General features: G+C 59.5%; 1 protein-coding gene across 1 annotated transcript; it reads left to right on the top strand.

The window, feature by feature from the left end:
* Positions 1-1,148: 1,148 nt before the first annotated feature.
* Positions 1,149-16,655, top strand: AQP1 (aquaporin 1 (Colton blood group)). Its single transcript, XM_029078335.2, has 5 exons — positions 1,149-1,208; positions 3,174-3,702; positions 13,999-14,163; positions 14,966-15,046; positions 15,699-16,655. Exons 2-5 carry the CDS (start codon positions 3,313-3,315, stop codon positions 15,876-15,878), a joined length of 816 nt encoding a protein of 271 aa, XP_028934168.1. The 5' UTR covers positions 1,149-1,208; positions 3,174-3,312; the 3' UTR covers positions 15,879-16,655.
* Positions 16,656-19,662: the final 3,007 nt, after the last annotated feature.

Raw genomic sequence — 19,662 nt, 5'->3', positions numbered from 1 at the left:
ACTTTCATTCATTCAATAGTATTTATTGAGCACTTACTATGTGAAGAGCACTATACTAAGCGCTTGGAATGTCCAATTCGGCAACAGATAGAGACAATCCCTGCCCATCGACTGGCTTACAGTCCAATCGGGGGAGGCAGATGGACAAAAACGAAACAACTTAATCACGATAAATAGAATCAAGGGGATGGACACCTCATTAACAAAATAAATAGGGTAATGAAAATATATACAAATGAGCACGGTGCTGAGGGGAGGGGAAGGGAGAGGAGGAGGAGCAGAGGGAAAGGGGGGAAAGGGGGTTTAGCTGAGGAGAGGTGAAGGGGGAGCCGAGAGGGAGCAGAGGGAAAAGACTGTAAACCCGTCAAAGGGCAGGGACCGTCTCTGTTACCGGTTTGTACATCTCAAGCGCTTAGTACAGTGCTCTGTACATAGTAAGCGCTCCATAAACACTATTGAATGAAGGAAAAGGGGAAGCTCAGTCTGAGAAGGCCCAAGACTTCCTGAAGACTTCCTCTTCCTGAAGACTTCCAGGCTCTAGCTCTGTCCACTGGGCCTAACTGCTGAGGTCCCTGCCCCTGCTCCACCACTGCCCCCTGGCCGTCCGCGGTCGCTGCTGGGCAGCTGCCCCCGGGGGGAGAACGGTCGAGGTGAGAACACGTGTTCGGACGCGGGAACCGGCGGGGCCCTTCGGTCTGGTCCTTCCTTCCTGCCTGCCTGCCTCTCTCCCTCCCTTTCCCCCATCCTTCCCTTTTCCTCTCCCTCCCTCCGGGAAGGATTTCCTCAAAGTCCAGCGGCACCCCCTGGAGGTGCAGGCGGAGGCTATAACGCGGTCGGGAAGGAGACCCGGCCTCCGGGGGTCGGCGGGGAGGGGGGGCCTCACCTCTTTCGCCCGTGCCGCCCCTCCCCGCCCGGGTGGGGGTCCTGTCTCTCCCAACAGACTAGCAGCCCCTTGAGGGAGGGACCGTGTCTCCTCCCGGGGACTCAGCCCTTGGCCAAGGCTGTACCTCGACGTGCCGGGTGTGCAGTACATCGAGCCGTGCTGTGCCGAACCGTGCTGGGCGGTTAATAGGGGATCCGATTAACCAGGCCGAGGGCGGAGAAGGGCCGCTTCGGCTCCGGAGGCTCATTCCTTCCTCCTTCCCCGCCGACCCCGACAGCTCGTCGACCGGTCGTTGGGCGGAAGGTCAATTCGCGGCCCGCAGGGGGTGAGTCAGGGGGTCCCCCCACATTCCCTCGGGCCTCCAAATCAAGGAGCGGGGGGCCGCTTGGAAAGAACTGGGGCCTTCAGAGCCTGGCCTAGGTTTTCCGGTTGGAGAGGGTGGAACCCTGCTCCCCCCTACCCCGGTCCCGCCCTACCCCGCCCCGGGTCTGCCCGGGGGACGGGGGGTGGGGAGGGAACCGGCCAAGGGCGGCGGTGCGGAAGGGGGGAACGGCTTAAAGGACTTCATTCGCAGCGCACGATCCTGCGGCGTCCCAGGACCTTACCGAGTGCAAAGACCAACGGCCGCTTCCCTCGGCCTCTCGGGGCCTAAGTCTCCCCCGTCTCACTGTCCGCTTCTGTCTCTCGATATCCCTCGGCCTCACTGGGTCTGTTCCTCTTTCTGTCACCCTACCTCTCTGTCGCCCTGTCTCTGTCTCCCTCTGCCTGAGTCTGTCTTTTCTGTCGTCCCACCTCTCTGTCTCCCATCGCTCTCTCTCTCTTTTTGTGCTTCTGTCTGTTTCCTCCTGCTTCTCTGACTCCTGTCTCTGTCTCTTTGTCTCCTGTCTCTGGTTGTCTCCTTGTATCTCTCTCTGCCTCTTTTTCTGTCCCCAACATGCTTTGCTCCTGCCTCTGTGGCATTCTGTCTTTTTAGCATTGCTCTATCCCTCTGTCTCTCTTAAACCTTATCCACAGCATTCGATGTCTGCAGAGCACTGTACCAGACGTCTCTTGTATGCAGAGCACTGTATCGGGCAGCCCTTGTGTGCAGACCGCTGCCCTGGGCTCTTAAGAACAATCGAAAGAGAGTGTTTGGCCCCCGGGCAGAAAAAGTCCCAGTTTCAAGGGTAGACAACGCGTCCATTACACCTGGACGCAAACGGTAAAAGCAACCTAACAAATAAATCAACAGCAACGACTCCACACACAGACAAGTCCAGGGGTACGGCGTGGCTGGAGGTGGCAGGCCGAATCCGGGAGGACGCCCTGGAGGGGAGGACTTTTCAAGAGGATTTGACAGGGACGGGGCGTGAGGGAGGGGTCGGAGATGGGAAAGTCTAGAAAGAGAGAGGACCAGGGAGCTGGGGAGGAGCAAATCTATTCATTTTCGTCTGTTTCTGTGTGTCTCTGACTTCCTGTGACTGAAATTCTGAATTTCTGAATCACTGTTTCTATATTCTCTGCATCTCTGTGTCTGTCGCTGTGGCTCGGGCGGCGGAGGGTTGAGCGGGGAGGGGAAAGGGTCCGAGCTCCAAGCCCCAAGCCAAAGGAGGAAGCAGCAAGCGCCGCCTCCTCCCCTCCCCTAGCCAGCCGGGAGGAGCGAGAAGCCGTCCAGGGGCGGTGGAGGCGAGGCGGGCCTGGGTCCGCGGCGGGGTGGGGGGGTGGGGGGCGGTCAGGGAGACTGTTGACGAGGCGGGACGGGGGGCGGGGGACGGACCCCCCTCCCTCTTTCTCTCCCATCCCTTCTCCCCTCCTCTTTTCTCCCTCCCTCCCTCCCTCCTTCCCTTCCTCCCTCCCTCCCTCCTTCCCTCCCTCCCTCCCTCCCTCCCTCCTCCGTCCTCGTCTCTATCCGTTCCCGCTCGAGTTTTTTCCTTTGAACCCGAGGCGGGGGATGGGGGTTGGGGGCGGGGACAGTCCGGGTTCAGATTACCCACAAGACTACCCTAAAGAGGTGGAGTAAAACCCTCCGGCCCCCCTGTGGGCCTGTTTATAAGAATTTCAGAAAAGCCTATTAAACCCTGGGCGGGGGGGGGGGGGGGGGGGGGGGGGGGTTGGAAGTGAGGGGAGAGCAAGTAAGGAGGGAAGGGGAGAGGAGGGCGAGAAGGAGGAAGGGAGGGAGGGAGAGAAGGAGGAAGGGAGGGAGAGAGGTTGGCGGCGGACGCCGAGTCTTACATCAATCTCGGCCGCCGTCCATGAGGACGTCCCCCCGCCCCCCGCCCCGACTCCACGTTACACCTCTTTCCTCCCCCAGACCACCCAGCGCCTTATAAAAGGGCCCGGCCGGTCGCAGGTCCTGCAGCCCGCTCGCAGCCTCGCCCCTCTCCCGGAGCCCCCGTCCAGCCCTTGTCCAGCCCCTGTCCAGCCGCAGCCCGGCCCGGCCCGGCCCGACCATGGCCAGCGAGTTCAAGAAGAAGCTCTTCTGGCGCGCCGTGGTGGCCGAGTTCCTGGCCATGACCCTGTTCGTGTTCATCAGCATCGGTTCCGCACTGGGCTTCCAGTACCCTCTGGCCAGGAACCGGACGAGCGGCGCCGTCCAGGACAACGTGAAGGTGTCCCTGGCCTTCGGTCTGAGCATCGCCACGATGGCCCAGAGCGTGGGGCACATCAGCGGGGCGCACCTGAACCCGGCCGTGACCCTGGGCCTGCTGCTCAGCTGCCAGATCAGCGTCCTGCGAGCCGTCTTCTACGTGGTGGCGCAGTGCATCGGGGCCATCGTGGCCACCGCCATCCTCTCGGGCATCACCTCCGCGCTCCCCGAGAACACCCTCGGCCGCAACGCGGTAACTGGGGGGCCACGGGGGGGAGGGGGGCAGAGTCGCGGGGCGGGTTTGTCCAGGTGGGTCGCAGCTGGGGGGGCAGGACCTCATCGCCACCACTCGGGCGGACCGCGGACCCCGAGGTGGACGGAGCCCCGGGGCGCTGTCCAGGATCCCGGCTCCTGCCGGACCACCGCCCACCCCGCCTCCCTTCCCCGCCCTCACTCGTTCACTGGGTCGTACTCATTGAGAGCTTACTGTGTGCACAGCACTGTACTAAGCGCTTGGGAGAGTCCACTAGAACAATATACAGACACATCCCCTGCCCGCGGGGAGCTGACAGTCTAGAGGAGAAGACGGACATGAATAGAAATAAATAAATGACAGTCTCCCCCACTCCTCCGAAGGGCTCGAATGGAAATATTAGGAGGAGGACGGGCGGGGAGGGGGAGCCCGAGGACCCGGCCGGATCCGCCCCGCGCCACGGAGCGGTAACGCTAAGCAGATGTTGGGCACGGAGACTTGGGGCACGCGATTGTCTGGAGCCGGCGGCGGCACTTACCATTTTCCAGTCGCTTTGCCAACTGCAAACCTGTGCACAGTTACAGTCCCTTCCCCTACCCCCCGGCCCTGGGCGCCGCTGACGGGCCCCACTGGGGACATGAGGACGGGGGCGAGGTGGGGGGGGTCTCTGTGAGCCCCCCCCCCCCGCCCCCGCAGAGGTTCGGACTGGGGAGACTCCAGTAGGGAGAGGGTAGGGAAAGAGGCAGCGTGGCCTAGTAGATAAAGCACGGGCCTAGGAGTAAGAAGGACTAGTCTGATCCCGGCTCCGTCGCTTGTCTGTCGGGTGACCTTAGGCGAGTCATTTCACTTCTCTGCGCCTCAGTTACCTCATCTCTAAAATGGGGATTAAGACTGTGAGCCCTATGTGGGACATGGATTGCGCCCAACTCGATTATCTCGTACCTACCTCAGGGTTTACTGCGGTGCCCGGACCATAATAAACGCTTAACAAATACCATATTTGAAAAAAAGAGGTGGGGACCTCCAATTCGGCCGTCTTCTCGGGTCCGGAAAGGCCTGATAATAATAACAATAATAATAATAATAATTGTGGTATTTGTTAAGCGCTTACTATGTGCCAGGCACTGTACTAAGTGCTGGGGTGGGTACAAGCAAGTTGGGTAGGACACAGTCCCTGTCCCACATGAGGCTCGCGGTCTTAATCACCATTTTACAGGTGAGGTGACTGAGGCCCAGAGAAGTGAAATGACTTGCCCAAGGCCACACAGCAGATAAGTGGCGGAGCCGAGATTAGAACCCACGACTTTCTGACTCTCAGCCATGTGCTTTATCCACGATGCCATGCTGCCGATCTCATCCCTTCCTCTCCCCACATGCGACAGCAGGGCGGATGGCGCAAGCGACCTTGGGGGGGGGGGGTGGACCGGCTTCCCCGAACCCCTTTAGAGAGGCGAAAGAGGAAGGGACAGGGACGAGGGGCGCCGAGAGGGTAACCCCTCCCCCGTTTCTTCTCGTCTGTTCTCGGGAGGACCAACCTCGTCGGGGACATCTCGTCCCCAAGGCTGCTAGGCCCCTGTCCCCTCCATCAAGAAATGATGGGAGGAGGTTGGGGGCTAAGGCTCAAGGAGCAAGCTGGGGGGCGGGGGGTGTCTTCCCAGCTCCCCGCCAGAGAGGAGAGTCTGGGATCCGAGATCTTCCATCCTGCTTCCTCCTCCCGACTCAAACTCGGGCTACGAAACTTCACTTCCCACGTCGCGCTCTGCGAGGGAGCTCAGAACAGGGCAAGGGGCGGCCGAGGAGGGGCGGGGGCATTAGAGGGGTCTGCCACCAGGTAGCCGGAGGGGGCATTTGGATATTTCTGACCTTCGGGGCAAGTATTTGGGTTCTGACAGTGAAGCCCCATCGCCGCGGGGCCGGGCGGTAGCGGGAGAACAGATTGAGATGAATAATGTCCGCTTCTAGGCCAGGGCTCAGTGCTCGCGGGTCCTGGCTGTGGCGACGTTAGAGCCGGTGTCCCCGGGTTCCGGCTGGGGAGAGATGGAGGGGGGGGGGGGTCCCCAGGTTCCTTCTGTGGGGGCTACGGGGGAGTCATTATTCTCCCAGGTTCAAGATTGGCTCTCCCAGGACCTGCCATCAGACCTGAGAGCTTCTGAGAGATGGGAAAGACCCCAAACTGGATGTCTCTTCTCTGTGAACCTTACTGGTGGCATCCGTTAAGCGCTTACTATGTGCCAAGCCCTGTTCTAAGGCCCGGGGTAGAGACAGGTGATCAGGTAAGACACATGGGGCTCAGAGTCTTAATCTCCATTTTACAGATGGAGATTGCGTTGCGTTGCTTATTTCCCCTTCCCCCTTTGCCCCCTGCACCCCCCGACCGCTTCCGGCTGCCTCCCGGGCGGGTCCGGCTTCCGGGCGTCATCTTAGTACAGTGCTCTGCACACAGTAAGCGCTCAATAAATACGACTGATGGATTGATTGATCTCCAAGGCGCCTGACTCGGGTAGAAAGCTCAGCGTTGAGTGGCAAATCAAGTCTCCTCCTCCCACCCCCTCAGCGCTTAGTACAGTGCCCGGCACATAGTAAGCGCTTAACAAATATTACTAGTAAGCCTCGCCACCCCGGAATATTTCTGCCGAGACTGTCGGGGTCCCTGACGCTTCGTTTGCGGGGGCGGGGGAGGAACGAGCGGGGAAGAAGGGAAGAGAAAAGTTGCTCGGGACAGAAGGGTTAAGTCCAACCGGGATGGACAGAGCAGGTGCCTCTGTCATCTCGGTTGGCATTCCTTCCCGACCCACCCGTCCTCCTCGGAGGGGACACTCAGACCGGGCTTGGGATGGTAGCGTCTCCGCCCTCCCGGGGAACCCACGACACGCGTGGGCTCGGACGAGTGGGGAGGTTGCCGTTGTTTTCCTTCCTTCTGTCTCTCTCCGTGTATTTCGCTGTTTGGCCCCTCTGGATTTGCGTCTCCTGCCTCCGTTTCTCCCTCTGCCCGTCTCTCCCTTTCTGCCCTGCCTCTCCGTAGGTGTCTCTCTCCTCCTCGATGGGTCTCTCTGTCTCTTCTCCGCCTTGTCTCTGTTTCTATTTCTGTTTGCGTTTGCTTCTTCCTCTCTGTCGGTCTCTCTGTGTCTGCCTCTGTTTCTCTCTCTCTCGTACCCTTTGGCCCGTGGTCCCAGGAGGCTGCAGGAACGGAAAGAGAAGGCGCGGAGTCCCGGTTTGTCAATGATTGTCCCGATTCCCGATGGAGACGGTTAGCCAAGGTCCCTCCCTTCTGTCCGAGCCACACCCGACCATGACATGCCGCCCGGGAGAGTGGCCAGCGGGCGGGGAGTGGGCAGAGGGTGGGTAGAGGGTGCTCCCCGAGTCCGCGCCCACCGTGCCCTAGGCTGGGATGGAGCCCCCGAAGCGGAGGGCGCCCTCCCGGGATCCCCGGGCTCTCCTGGGGACGATCAGATCCAGGGTCCCAGGCTTCGGGAATCTCGCTCTTCGTACTGGGACGGCCGCCCGTGGGCTTGGTGAAGGGCATCCTCTTGGATGCCCCAACCCGCCGCTACGGTGCGGGGGCTCCACCAATTTACGATCAGTAATAATTGCTTTCAGAACTGAAACAGCAAACCCGGAGCTGCCCGGGTTGGGGCCCTGTGGGGTCAGCGTGGCTCTGGGAAAGTCGGATTTGGGGGCGGGGGAATCGTCGGGCCTCTTTCTCCAGGCGGGGTGTGTTTGGTGGGGTTTGGAAGAAGCCTGCGAGGTGTTGGGGGGTCTTGGGGATCCGTCCAGTACCCCAGCCCCGGGCTCCAGGCATACAGGACAACGAGACTCCTGGGGCCCCGGGGGCGACTCTGCCAGATTAGGGGTGACTCATTCCTCCGAGGCCTGGAAGGGGTCCCCTCTGGCCCCTCGTCCGGGCGGGCGGGGGCAGGGAGCCAGGAGATTTCCAAGGGAAATCCAGGATGTGGCTTGGGCTGAGTCAGCTGGGAGTGGGGTCCTTTCACTGCCATGGCGGTGCCCCGCCCGGAGGAAGCTGCCAGGACACCCGGGCCCCTCCCCAAGGGCACCCCTCTCCCCCCTTCTCTGTCTGCACAGCGCGCTCCACCCCAGAACAGGCCACCTCCCTGGGTCTATCCGAGCTAACGGTCCTGGACCAGCCCGGAGGGGCCGAAAGGCTGCTCTCGCCAGAGTCAACCAGTCCATTATATTTATGGAGCACTTATTGTGTGCAGAGCACCGTACTAAGCGCTTGGGAGAGTACAGTATAACCCTGTAACAGATACATTCCCTGCCCATAACGAGTTTACGAGCCTAGAGGGAGGGTCCCCCGTCACCTGCTCTGAACATGGCACCGGTCGACTGTCCCCTCTCTTGTCCAGCAGCCCGAGGACGTTTGTGGGATCCCTTGGGTGACCTCATTCTGCCCCAGAGACAGGGATTTTCGGACCCTTGGAGGAACACGATCCCGAGGGGTAGTTGAGCCCCAGAATGGACAGCCGGAGGCCTGGTCCAGCAGGACCCCTCCTCCCGTGCCTCTCTCTTTCCCCTCCCCCGGTCCTTGCCTCCGGGAGCTCCAGAAGGGCCTGTCGGCGGAGGGAGAAGGGGAGCGGGGGCGGAGGGGGGGGACCACCGAGCGCCACCGCCTCAGCCTGTCTCCTGACGGTGAACGGGGGTCAGGAGGGGAGGGCTGCGAGTCCGAGGCCAGGGCGGACCGGCTCGGGCGGACCCCGCTTCCTCAACCGCGGGCAGGGAGGGGCTCTGGCTCCGGGGGCCGGGGAAGGCGATAATTAGGGTTTCCAGGCGGAAACGGAGGAGGGAACGTCAGGCTGGGGATGGGAAAGCCCTGAAGTGTCTCGCCAGGAACGCGCCGGGTTCCCCAGCTTTCACAGCCGCCATTCCCAGCCTGGGAGTGCGTAGCCTCTAAACCCACCCTTCGCTCGGGTCTCTCTCTCTCTCTCTCTCTCAGTGTGTGTGTGTGTGTTGTGTGTGTGAGCAAGCGCGTATCCATGCGCACAGATACACGTACCTAGTGCTTATGCATGTGCTTGTAGGGGCGCACATAGATAAACGCGCGAGCATGCGTGGGCTTGGGTTTTTCGTTGTTTTGACTGGAGGGGGGTGAGGAGGAGCTGGACCGGTTGGGGAGGGCTCCTGAGTCGGCTGGAGGGCCGGAGGGTGGAATTACAGGCTCAGGCTCCTTAGGCCCGGGGTTCGGTCCCACGCGGGGCCGTGGATCAACGCCGCCGCCGCCGTAGTCCCTTAACCGCGCGGGGTGACCTGCAAAGACCGGGAGCTCCACTTTCGGGGGCAGGGGGCTCTTCCAGCGGGGTGGGGGTCTCTCCCGCCGCAGCGGGTCTGCAGACAGGAAGGGTTCGGAAGGGCCCGGCCTCGCTCCGTTCTTCGGGAGCCTCCAGGGAAGGCCACGTGGCGTCAGCCGTGCCCGGTAGCCTGATCTCGGGGGCTGGAGGCGGAGGCCCGGGGACGGGGGGACGAATCCAGGTTGCATCTCCATGACGATGTCCCAAACAGCCGCCTCTGGCCACCTGCCGGGCTTTTTTTTTTTAATAACATTTGTTAAACGTGAACTATATGCCAGGCACTGTACTAAGCACTGGAGTAGAACAAGCTAATCAAGTTGGACACAGTCCCTCTCTCACAAGGGCCTCACAGTCTTAATCCCCATTTTACAGATGAGAGAACTGAGGCACAGGCAAGTGAAGTGACTTGCCCAAGGTCACACAGCAGACAAGTGGTGGAGCTGAGTTTAAAACCCAGATCCTTCTGACTCCCAGGCCCGGGCTCCATCCATTAGGCCACAGTCCTTCTCTTGCCATACCAACCAGCTCTCTTATGAAATGTCACACCGCCCACCGCCCACGAGGGAACCCTCGGCCCCTGGCCCATCCATGGCTCGGGAGGGTCGCTCCGAGGCTAGTCAGCCTTGAATGACTCCCCCACGGTGTCCCCCCCCCCGGCCGGCTCGGAGATGGGTCCCAGCGTCCCCCCCAGCGGTACTCGGGTCCACATGGGGACCCTCTATCCCGGATCCCAACCGCATCTGGATCTGGGGACCCCAGGCCCATCGCTCCCACACCTACAAACCTGGGCCACCCGACCCCACTGCCCGGCGACAGTGGGGTGGGCGCGGCCTCTCCCCCAGCTCCAGGGGGCAGAAGGACTTTGAATTGTGCCTTGTTGGGACACTAGAAGATGAAATGCTCCGCTGTCCTCAGAGCCCCAATAAAACCACACCTGAGACAGCAGCCGCCCCCCAGCCCATTTGGTCGTTTGGGAGATAAGACTGTTGTTTCCCCCCGCCCCTCCCCGTGAGCAGTAAAACCCAACCGACATGTCACTACCTGCAAGGCCAGATTGAGGGTGGCGAGCAGCGTGACGCCCAGTGTTCCGCGCCCGCCCCACCGTAAACAAAGCCATATGTCAATCCTGCCCTTCCCGAGAGCAGATGGTTAGACGTTAGGGGTCAGGGGGCATAATTCTTTATTGCCTAGCTGAGGGCACCATTCATTCATTCATTCATTCATTCATTCAATCGTATTTATTAAGCGCTTACTGTGTGCAGAGCACTGTACTAATCGCTTGGGAAAGTAGAATACAACAATAAAGAGTGACAATCCCTCCTCACAAGGAGATCAGGGTCTAGAGGGGGAGCAGCAGCAGTTCCCCCTCCCCGCCGGGAGGCTCCGATGCCCAGTTTGATTCCCTCGTGATCCAGGATTTATCACAGACCCACCCTCAGACCATGGAAGCTCCAATGTGGCTTCACAAGGAGGGGCAGGGGACTGCTCCCTTTGATTGCCACACCTAGTCCAGAGCACTGGCTCCTCAGAACAAGCCTTCCTCAGAGCCATCTGTAGAGGTCTGACAGTCAGAACCAGTCTCGGGGGGAGCTGTTGGCAGGGTCCCCCTACCCTCCCCATTAGAAAGTTCTTCCCAGTGTCTTCCTTGGGTCTCCTGCTGCAGTGGAATCTGACTTGTTTTGGGTTTTTTTTTTAAATGATATTTGTTCAGCATTTACTATGTGCCAGGCACTGGTGGATGCAAGGTAATCAGGTTGGACACAGTCCCTGTCCCACTTGGGGCTCACAGTCTTAATCCACAGTTGACAGATCAGATAACTGAGGCCCAAAGAAGTTAAAAGTGACTTGTCCAAGGTCACATAGATAACTGGAAGAGCAGGGATTAGAACTGAGGTTCTTCTGACTCCCAGGCTCTACCTACTAGGCCATGCTGCTTTTCAGGTGTTGGTTAGAGGCAGCAACCCCGAGACTGGGCCTATCGGAAGATCTATGTGTTCCATCTGAAAAGCTTGATCTCCTACTATCTCTCAGTCAAATAATGGTACTTACTGCACGTTTTCTGTGTGCAGAGCAGTGTACTATGGTAAGGTATGTACTTGGGAAGGTAAAACACAACAGTTGCCTGCTCACAAAAAGCTTACAGTCTAGAGGGGGAGACAGACATTAATATAAACGATGGGTGTGTACTTTGGTGCTATGGGGCTGAGGATGGGGTGAATATCAAGGACTTAAAGGAGACAGATCCAAGGGTATAGGCAGGGCAGACGGGAGAGGGAATCGGGGAAATGAGGGCTTAGCTGGAGAAGACCTCCTAGAGGAGATGAGATTTTAATAGGTATTTGAAGATGGGGAGAGCGTTGGTCTTTAGGATACGAAACAGGAGAATGTGGACAAGGAGATGGTGGCGAGATAGACAAGATAGGGCCACGGCGAGTGGGTTGGCGTTAGATGAGTGAAGCGAGCGGGCTGGTTTGTAGTAGGAAATTAGTGAGGTAAATTAGGAGGGGCGAGCTGATTGAGTGCTTTAAAAAAGATGGAAAAGAGTTTCTGGTAGTTTTTCTAGTAGTAATAGTAGCAGTGATATTTATGGAGCGCTTACTGGATACAATACTCTGTACTGAGCACTTTGAGATACCACAGAATGTTCCCCGCCTACAAGGAGCTTCCATGTTAACCTGGGAGGAAGGCTTAGAAGTATTTATAAATTTCCTCCTACTGCACCGTGAACGGCAGCTCAAAAACAAATGTCTCCCTTCCTTGCTACCCCAAACTCTTCCTGCCTGGATATCCCCAGGGGACCTGGTCCTGAGGCTTCATTTCCTGGGTCCTGTTGTCTCAAGGCTTTGTGTCATGGATCCTCATGTCCTGGATCCTCATGTCTGTGTCCTGGGCCCTGATGTTCTAGATCCTCATGTTCTGGGCCTTCGTGTCCTTGTTTCTTGTGTTCTGGACCCTTGTGTCCTAGAGCCTCGTGTTCCAACTCTCAGGTGTGGAGCTTCACTTTCTGGAGCCTCATGTCTGGAGTTTTGTGTCCTGGGGCCAGGCGGTCAGTTCACTCCCTGCCCATGGAGTCACCAGCTGGTTCTCACAGGGCAATGGGTGGGGGATCTGGAAGTGTGAAATCTGCCAGGGCGATGGGTCGGGGGTAGAGGGAAACTGGGTTCTCACTGCAGCAAAAGGGCTACAGGTTAGACTTCGCAGCGGTCACTACCCTGCAGGGAGGGCTGAGGCAGGGGAAGGGACGAGGGTCTCTGAGCACCTCGAAGACTCACAACAGGTGTCTTCCCCACTGCCCGGCCCCTCCCCATCCGCCTGGGGTGTTTAGGGCTAGCCCGGCCGAGAGGCAGGGGGATGGCCCAATTGGCCAGCTCTCCCCTGTTGCCTCCGCCCTCTCCCGGTGGACATCTCCTGGTTTCTGGAGCGCTTTGCGTTGATGGAAGCTCCTTGGAGTAAAGGACACCGCCCGCATCCACCCGCACCTGCACCCGCCCGCCCGGAGAAAGAAGGGAAGATGTGACGCGCCCTTCCAGGAAGCGAACAAAGGCGGGAAGGGGCAGCTGGGGGCCGGGCGGAGCGGCGCACTTACAGGCCCCGGAGGGCAACGACCTCGATCATTCCGAGCAAAAGCCCCCTGCGGAAATTTCCCCTCCCCGCTGCCCCGTTAACCGCGTGCGGGGATCAGGGCCGTCCGCGGCGACTGGCCGGTGCGGGCCCGGCTGCGGGGCGGTGGGGCGGGGCGGGGACGGGACGGGCTATTCTGAGCCCGTGATTCATGCTTCTAAAAGTGTCCGGGAACCGGCCGCGTGGGCGTTGTTTCCCTCCCCGAAGGGTTGTGTCTGGAGGCGGGAGTCCCGTTGGGGCGTTCCCTCCCCCCGTCCCTTCTTCCCTCCTCCCTCTTTCGTCCCCCCTCTTTCCCCTCTGCTTCCTTCCTCCTTTTCCCTCTCTCCCCTCTCTTGCCCCACTTCCTCTTCCCTGCTTCTCCACCTCTTCCCTGGCTTCTCTCCCTCTGCCCCTCTCCTTTCTCTTTCTCTCCCCCTTTCTGCCCACTCTTTCTCTCCCATGCCCTAACGAATCACAACTTTCTGTGTGTTTCCTTCGGTCAGAGGGGCTCTAGGGAGCCCATCCCCTCTGCCCCCTAGGAATAATGTCACCCACTCACCAGCCCCGCCGGCTCAGGCTCCAAACTCCACTGTCCAAGCCCTAAAGCGGGTTCCCCTCGGTTCTCCCCAGCGTGGGCCTGCTCTCCACCCCCTGGGTGGGACAACGGTGGAACCCTAGGGCCGGAGCTGTGTGACTTCGGGCTGGGCACATGCCTTCTCTGAGCTTCAGTCTCCACACCTGACCCAGGGAGATAATCACCCCTTCTTCCCATCCACCGGTTCATTAAGATGAGTTCCATCTGCAGCAGGAAGGAGGGTGGTTAGATCCAGGTAAGAACTTCCTGAAGGTCAGAGGAGGATTCAAGCAGCAAGACCTAGTGGAAAGAGCCCAGGACTGGGAATCGGAGAGTGGGGTGGGGTGCTCTAAGCCCAGCTACACCATTTACCTGCTCTATGACCTTGGGCCGGTCACTTAGCTGAGCCGAGCCTCAGTTTCCCCATCTGGAAAATGGGGATGAAATACCTGTTCTTCCTCCCCCTTAGACTGTGAGTCCCACGTGAACCAGTGACTGTATCTGACCTGATAATCTCGTATCCACCCCAGCACTTAGTACAGTGCCTGGCACAGAGTGAGTGCTTAAAAAATACCACCGGGGGATTGAAGCAGGGTACCGGGACTCCCTTCCTGGAGGTACCTCTCTGAGCCGGCTGGGTCGATTGTCCATTTGCTCAGAGGCAGGGGATTGAACAAGATGAAGCATCCCAGGTCTGACCAGCTCTGGATTTTGACTTGGGGTCCCTCCCACCCAAGTCTAGCCTACCTGCCATCTCCCCCTCCTCCCCCGTCCATCTTCACTGCGTTTATCTCTCTCTTTCCCCTCCTCCCCCCGCAGCTGGCGGAGGGGATTAACTCCGGGCAAGGCCTGGGCATCGAGATCATCGGCACGCTGCAACTTGTGCTGTGCGTCCTGGCCACCACGGACCGGCGCAGGAACGACGTGGGTGGCTCCGCCCCGCTGGCCATTGGGCTGTCCGTGGCGCTGGGCCACCTCCTCGCGGTAAGCAGTAGCTTTCTCCCCCACTCCCCACCCCTCACCCCCACTGGAGGGGAGGGGCAGGGGCTGGGGGCAATGCGGGGACGGCGAGGAGGTAGTGGGGAAGGGAGAGGGAGAAGGGGAGAGGCTCCGTCTGCAGGGCCCGGGGGGAGGAGCAGAAAGGGGCCTTCCCCTGGTTGTAAGATTGACTCTTATATGGGCCAAATTGTCCAATATTCAAGTCAATTTATTTCCCCCCACACACACTAAATATCCAAATGTGCAGATGGGCTGATGCCCGCCCTTTTGTCCGCACTGCTCTGGCCTTGCACTTCCCATCCCTGCCCCTCTCCCTCCAGAGCTCCCAGCCTCAATTTCACCCCTGGAGCCCATAGTTGACTTCTCGCAGAAAATACCACCGGTTCTCTCATTTCCCGTCCTGGTGGGCAGACTGGCCTGTGTACCCCAGAAAATCCATCTCCTTACACAGGGGGGAAAAATAAATGGAATTGGAACTGCCGAAGGAGGTGATGGGCTGACAGCTTTACCCCTGCCCTGGAGTCCCTCAATCACCCTCTCTGAATGGGGATGGGGGCTAAGGACAAGAGGGTGGGTCTGAGTTGTCGTGGCGGTGGGGGGCGGCTCTGGTTCACACGCACCCCAACCCCGGGACCAAGGCCGGTCAGAGGTGTCCCAGTGTGAGGTGCGGCAAAGAAAACTCCTTGTTTTCCCTCACCTTTCTCTCCTCCCTCCCCTGCCCCTACCTCTTTTCTACTCCCCTTCCCCTCCCCCCTTCCTCTTCATCCTCCCGGCTCCGCCCCCCCAGATCGACTACACCGGCTGCGGCATCAACCCTGCCAGGTCCTTCGGCTCGGCCGTGATCACCAACAACTTCACTGACCATTGGGTAGGTGCCCGCCAGGTGGCCAGCACCAGCCCAGCTCCTCGCCCAGCCACTGCCACTGAGAACCCACAAACCCACCTCTCCCCTGGGGATGGAGGACTTGGGCGGGGGGACACGAGGCTAGGGGTCGGAAGGGTCAGGACTTCCAGGTCACCACTGAGAAATCCTACCTAACGTCTCATTCAGAGCACCCAGGACCAACTAGGGATGATTTGAAGGCAGGTGAGGGAGATAACAGCAAGTTTATCCTGGACAGATGACGCAGGCAGAGGTTCAGAAAACAGCAAGCTCGTCCTGTACAGGCAACTCGGGAAAGGATGCAGAAAGCCAAAAGCTTATTCTGTTCAGGCAGGGCGGGCGGAAACACTTAAAATCAGTCAATCAAACAGTTGTTTGAAATCAGTCAAACAATTTATCTGCTAAGAGCTCGGGAGAGTACACTATAAAGGAGTTGATAGACAAGTTGCCTACCCCCAACGAGCTTGCGGTCTGCAGTCTGAACAGGCCTTGCGCGCAGGGGACCAGAAAACCGACCTAGAGGGAGGGGCTGCGGGAGGACGGACCGGCCAGAGAGCCCGCGGGTGAGCGTTTTGGGGGAAGTGGAGGCCGCACGTCCCGTCCCCCACTTAGCCCCCATGTCCGGGGTCTCTCGCAGATCTTCTGGGTCGGCCCCTTCCTCGGGGGCGCCTTAGCTGCGCTCATCTACGACTTCGTCCTGGCCCCGCGCAGCTGCGACCTCACCGACCGCGTCAAGGTGTGGGCCAGCGGTCAGATGCAGGAGTACGACCTGGACGCCGAGGAGATGAGCTCCAGGGTGGAGATGAAGCCCAAGTAGAAGGGAACGGGGTCCGGCGGCGGGAGGGGGGTAGGAGGGCTGGGGGGCGGGGGGAGGAGGTCCCGCTCTGGGAGATTTAATCAGTATTATAGACTCTTTTATAAACAGCCAAGCACCGTTTTCCCAAGATCCCCAAATCCCGGAATTCCCCTGCTCGTTCCGTTTGTGTCCTCCGCTATCCTTCTTGTCCCCTCCCTTTAGCCACCGCTCCGGGGGTCTCCGCGACCCCCTTCCTACTGCAAACGACTCAAGAGTCGAAGAAGGCTTTCAGAGCCCGGGTCTACATGGAGTTCTTTTGGTGTATGGGGGGCGGGGGACGAGGGAGGTCGCTACGGGGGCATCCAGGAACACCCCCCCCCCCCATCCTCCGGCTCCGCCTGTATCTTTATGAATCAGAATTCCATTTGGGCTTCGAGTCTCTGATGAGGAGGGAAGGGACGGGGGGTCTCCTGGAGACCGAAGACTCTCCCTAATCTAGGAATCCTAGATTCCAGCCTCTTCAGGAGTTGGAGGGAGGGGAGGAAGACAGCAGAACAGAAAGCCCGGACCCGCGACCAGCCGGGGTGGGGGCGGGAAGGCCGGAGGGAGAAGCCGCGGAGCCCAAGGCCCCGGGAGAGACCCTCCCTCTGTCCCCTGCAAAGGACACACACCTGACCGTCAGACCCGCATCCCTCCAGCCACTAAGGGGGCTTATCGGGGTCCGTATAACACAGAGAAAAGCCTAGTCCGTGTATAGTCTCCGTGGACACAAACAATAAATACCTGTACTCAAACTCACTGGCCGAGTTTTTTCCCTAATAATGATAATAATAATAACTGGGGTATTCATTAAGCGCTTATTAGGTGTCAAGTACTGTTCTAAACTCTAGGGTAGATACAAGTTAATCAAGTAGGACACAGTCCCTGACCCATATGGGGCTCACAGTCTAAAGGAGGGAGAAGAGGGATTGAATCCCTGGTTTGTAGATGAGGAAACTGGGGCACAGAGAAGTTAAGCGACCTGGCCGAAGTCCCACAGAAGATAAGTGGCAGAGGCCAGCTCCTCTGACTTCCAAGCCCCGGGCTCTTTTCACTAAACCACGTCGTTCCTCCCTACTGAGCACATTACGGTGTTTGGAGCACTGTACTAGCCACTCCCTGTTCTGTGTTGCCTGTTGCCTGCCTAAAGGATGTAGGGTATTCCTGCTCATTCCCCAAAAATCCACTTTTCTGCCTCGCCCGCCCTTCCTCTTCTCTCTCCAACCATGTCGCTCCCCTTGTGAATACCACTGGACACACCTCCTCCACGGACCTTTCTCGGAGAGCCCCCATCTGACTGGTCACTCCAGCTCTCCCAAGTGCTGGCGTTCGATATACAAGCATCGACCCCCGAGGGACTCCCCCCACCTCCTCTGGTCAGCCCCCGCTCCCTACCTCCGGTCTGGAGCCCCCAAGGTCAGACTATCTACATGGGCCCAATTATTCGAGAACCTCTTCACCATCTTGTCCGTGCCCCGCAGTACCAGAGCTCCTGCCCCTCCCTGGCTCAACCCCACGGGGAGGCGGAGGGTGGAGTGGGGGCCTCAGGACACCTCCATTTCCAGATCTTTCCTTCTGTTCGTTGTCAGAGCCCCGTCCCCAAGAGAGAGGGAGGAGGGAGGGGAGGAGAACCCACGATAAAACAAAGGGGGGTGGGGGTGCGGGGGAGAGGGATTTAAAAATAGTAGTAATAATAATAACAATGATTGTGGTATTAGATAAGTCTCTACTGTGTGCCAAGCTCTGTGCCAATGTACAGCGTGCTATGCTGGAGAACATATGATATAATCAGGCCGGACACAATCCCTGATCCAGGATCGAGGGGAAGGGGGGAGAGGGAATTAAGATCAGGAAAAAAGGAAATGTGGCCAAGGGGATGAGGGGAGAGAAGAAGGGCAACTGCGGGAGGGGTAGGGGGACTGAAGGAGGAAGGACGAGGGGAGCCGGGAGGGGGCCCGGAGGGGGCCGGCTGGTGGGAGAGAAGGCCGGGAAAATCTAGGAAAACTTCCCTGACGAAGAGTCTCCCAGAACTACTTTTCTTTCTTTCTTTCTTTTCTTGCTTCCGGCCTTCCTTCCTCTCTTTCTTTCTGCTAACAAAGCCCTCCGTCTCCCACGACTGCCTCCCGCCCCAGGTAATGTTGGACGCCGCATCCCGCCCCTCCCCTTTCCTCCCTCCTCCCAAACCTCGAGACAAAGAGGGGAGACCGAAGAAAGGGGACGCAGAGGGGAAGGCCGGCGGCCGTGGCGGGCTAAAACTCGCCGCTGGGCACGGTGCGGCCTCCCGGCGCCGTGGAGGAGGGGGACAGGGGCGGGGTGGATGGGAGGAGCGTCCGGGATTCCCTCCGTGCATCCCCCTGGACAGCCGGGAACGGGCTGGACGGGGCTCGGCGGGAGGAGCACCGGCGGGTGGACAGGAGGAGGATGGTGCTGGGAGGCCCAGGTCCATTCTCCCTTACCCGCCTTCTCGGCCCTGATTCCCGTCCGGACTGGGGCTCCCTCTTCCCTTGACCCTCTCCCAGTGACCCAACATCCCTTATTCTCCCTCTCCGTCGCAGGCTCTCCTTAGTGGCCCAGCACGGACCATCCGACGCCCCTTATTCTCCCCTCTCCATCCCTGACTCTCCCCCAGTTACTCAGCACGGATCACCCGACACCCCTAACTCTCTCCTCTCCATTCGTGACTCTCCCCCGGTGTCCCAGGATGGACGCTTGTTCATGGATCTTCCCAATCCCCTGAGGGTCTGCTGGTGTTCCTCGGCCTCACAGCTTCCTTTGGGGATGGATCCCCTTGCCCAGAGAGAGGTCAGGCACGGGACGGGAACGAACCAGGAACGAACCAGGTACAGCCCAGGCAGGGGGCAAGCACAGAAGGGGCACGGACCAGATGAGGACCACACGCAGCCCAGGCACGGCCCAGACACGGACTAGGTCCGGGTAAGACACAAGGCAGACGTGGACCAGGCACGGACCGGGCACAGATTAGGCACGAGGCAGGCACGATCCTGGCACCTAACAGGCATCGATCGGGCACAGTCCAGGCGCGGACCAGGCTTTGCTCCGTGATGATACACGGAAGTGCCGCCATGGAAAGTCCCCAAAAGCCGGCCCTCGGGGGAGAGGGAAGAAAACTTTCCAGCGAGCAGAACCGCTGAGGAGCGACGCCGCTCCTCGAGGGGCTGCCTGCGGGGGGCAATCCTGGGGGGCGAGAGGGAGAGGCCATGTGTGCGGAGCGTGGCGGCCGAGCCAGTGACCCATGGGGGCTTTTCCATCCGCTGGGATGGGGCTGTAGTCTACCAGAGAGATAAGATTAATGTTTCCTAGAGGGGAGGCCGCAGAGGGGCGGGGACCCTTCCTCGCCCCGGCCTGGGCGGGGTGGGGCTGCGGTGGGCCGAGGTAGGCCGGGTTGGGCGGTGAATCTCCCTGGGCCCCGGAGCCTTTTCACAGCGCTCTCCGCTGGGCCTACGACACCCAGAGCAGGCCAGCCCTTCCCCGGTGGTCCAGGCATCGTCCACCAAGAGGGTGGGTGACAGGAGGTCCGGAGAGCTGGTCTCGACCCGCAGCCCAGTCCGCATTAATTCAACAGCAGGTATAGATCCCAGGCCTCACCTCTGTGGGCAGGAGCAGAGTGGGGAGGAACACAGTTCCTGCCCTCGAGGGGCTGTCACTCTGATGGAAAGAGCCACACACACACATATTCACACACGCACACAAACACACACTCACAAACTGTGTTTCTGTTTCTTCAAACAGCAGGGGGAACTGTTAA

The sequence above is a fragment of the Ornithorhynchus anatinus genome, chromosome 13 (assembly GCF_004115215.2).
Source record: "Ornithorhynchus anatinus isolate Pmale09 chromosome 13, mOrnAna1.pri.v4, whole genome shotgun sequence".
Lineage (NCBI taxonomy): Eukaryota > Metazoa > Chordata > Mammalia > Monotremata > Ornithorhynchidae > Ornithorhynchus > Ornithorhynchus anatinus.
This window is presented reverse-complemented; position numbering and strand designations above follow the sequence as displayed.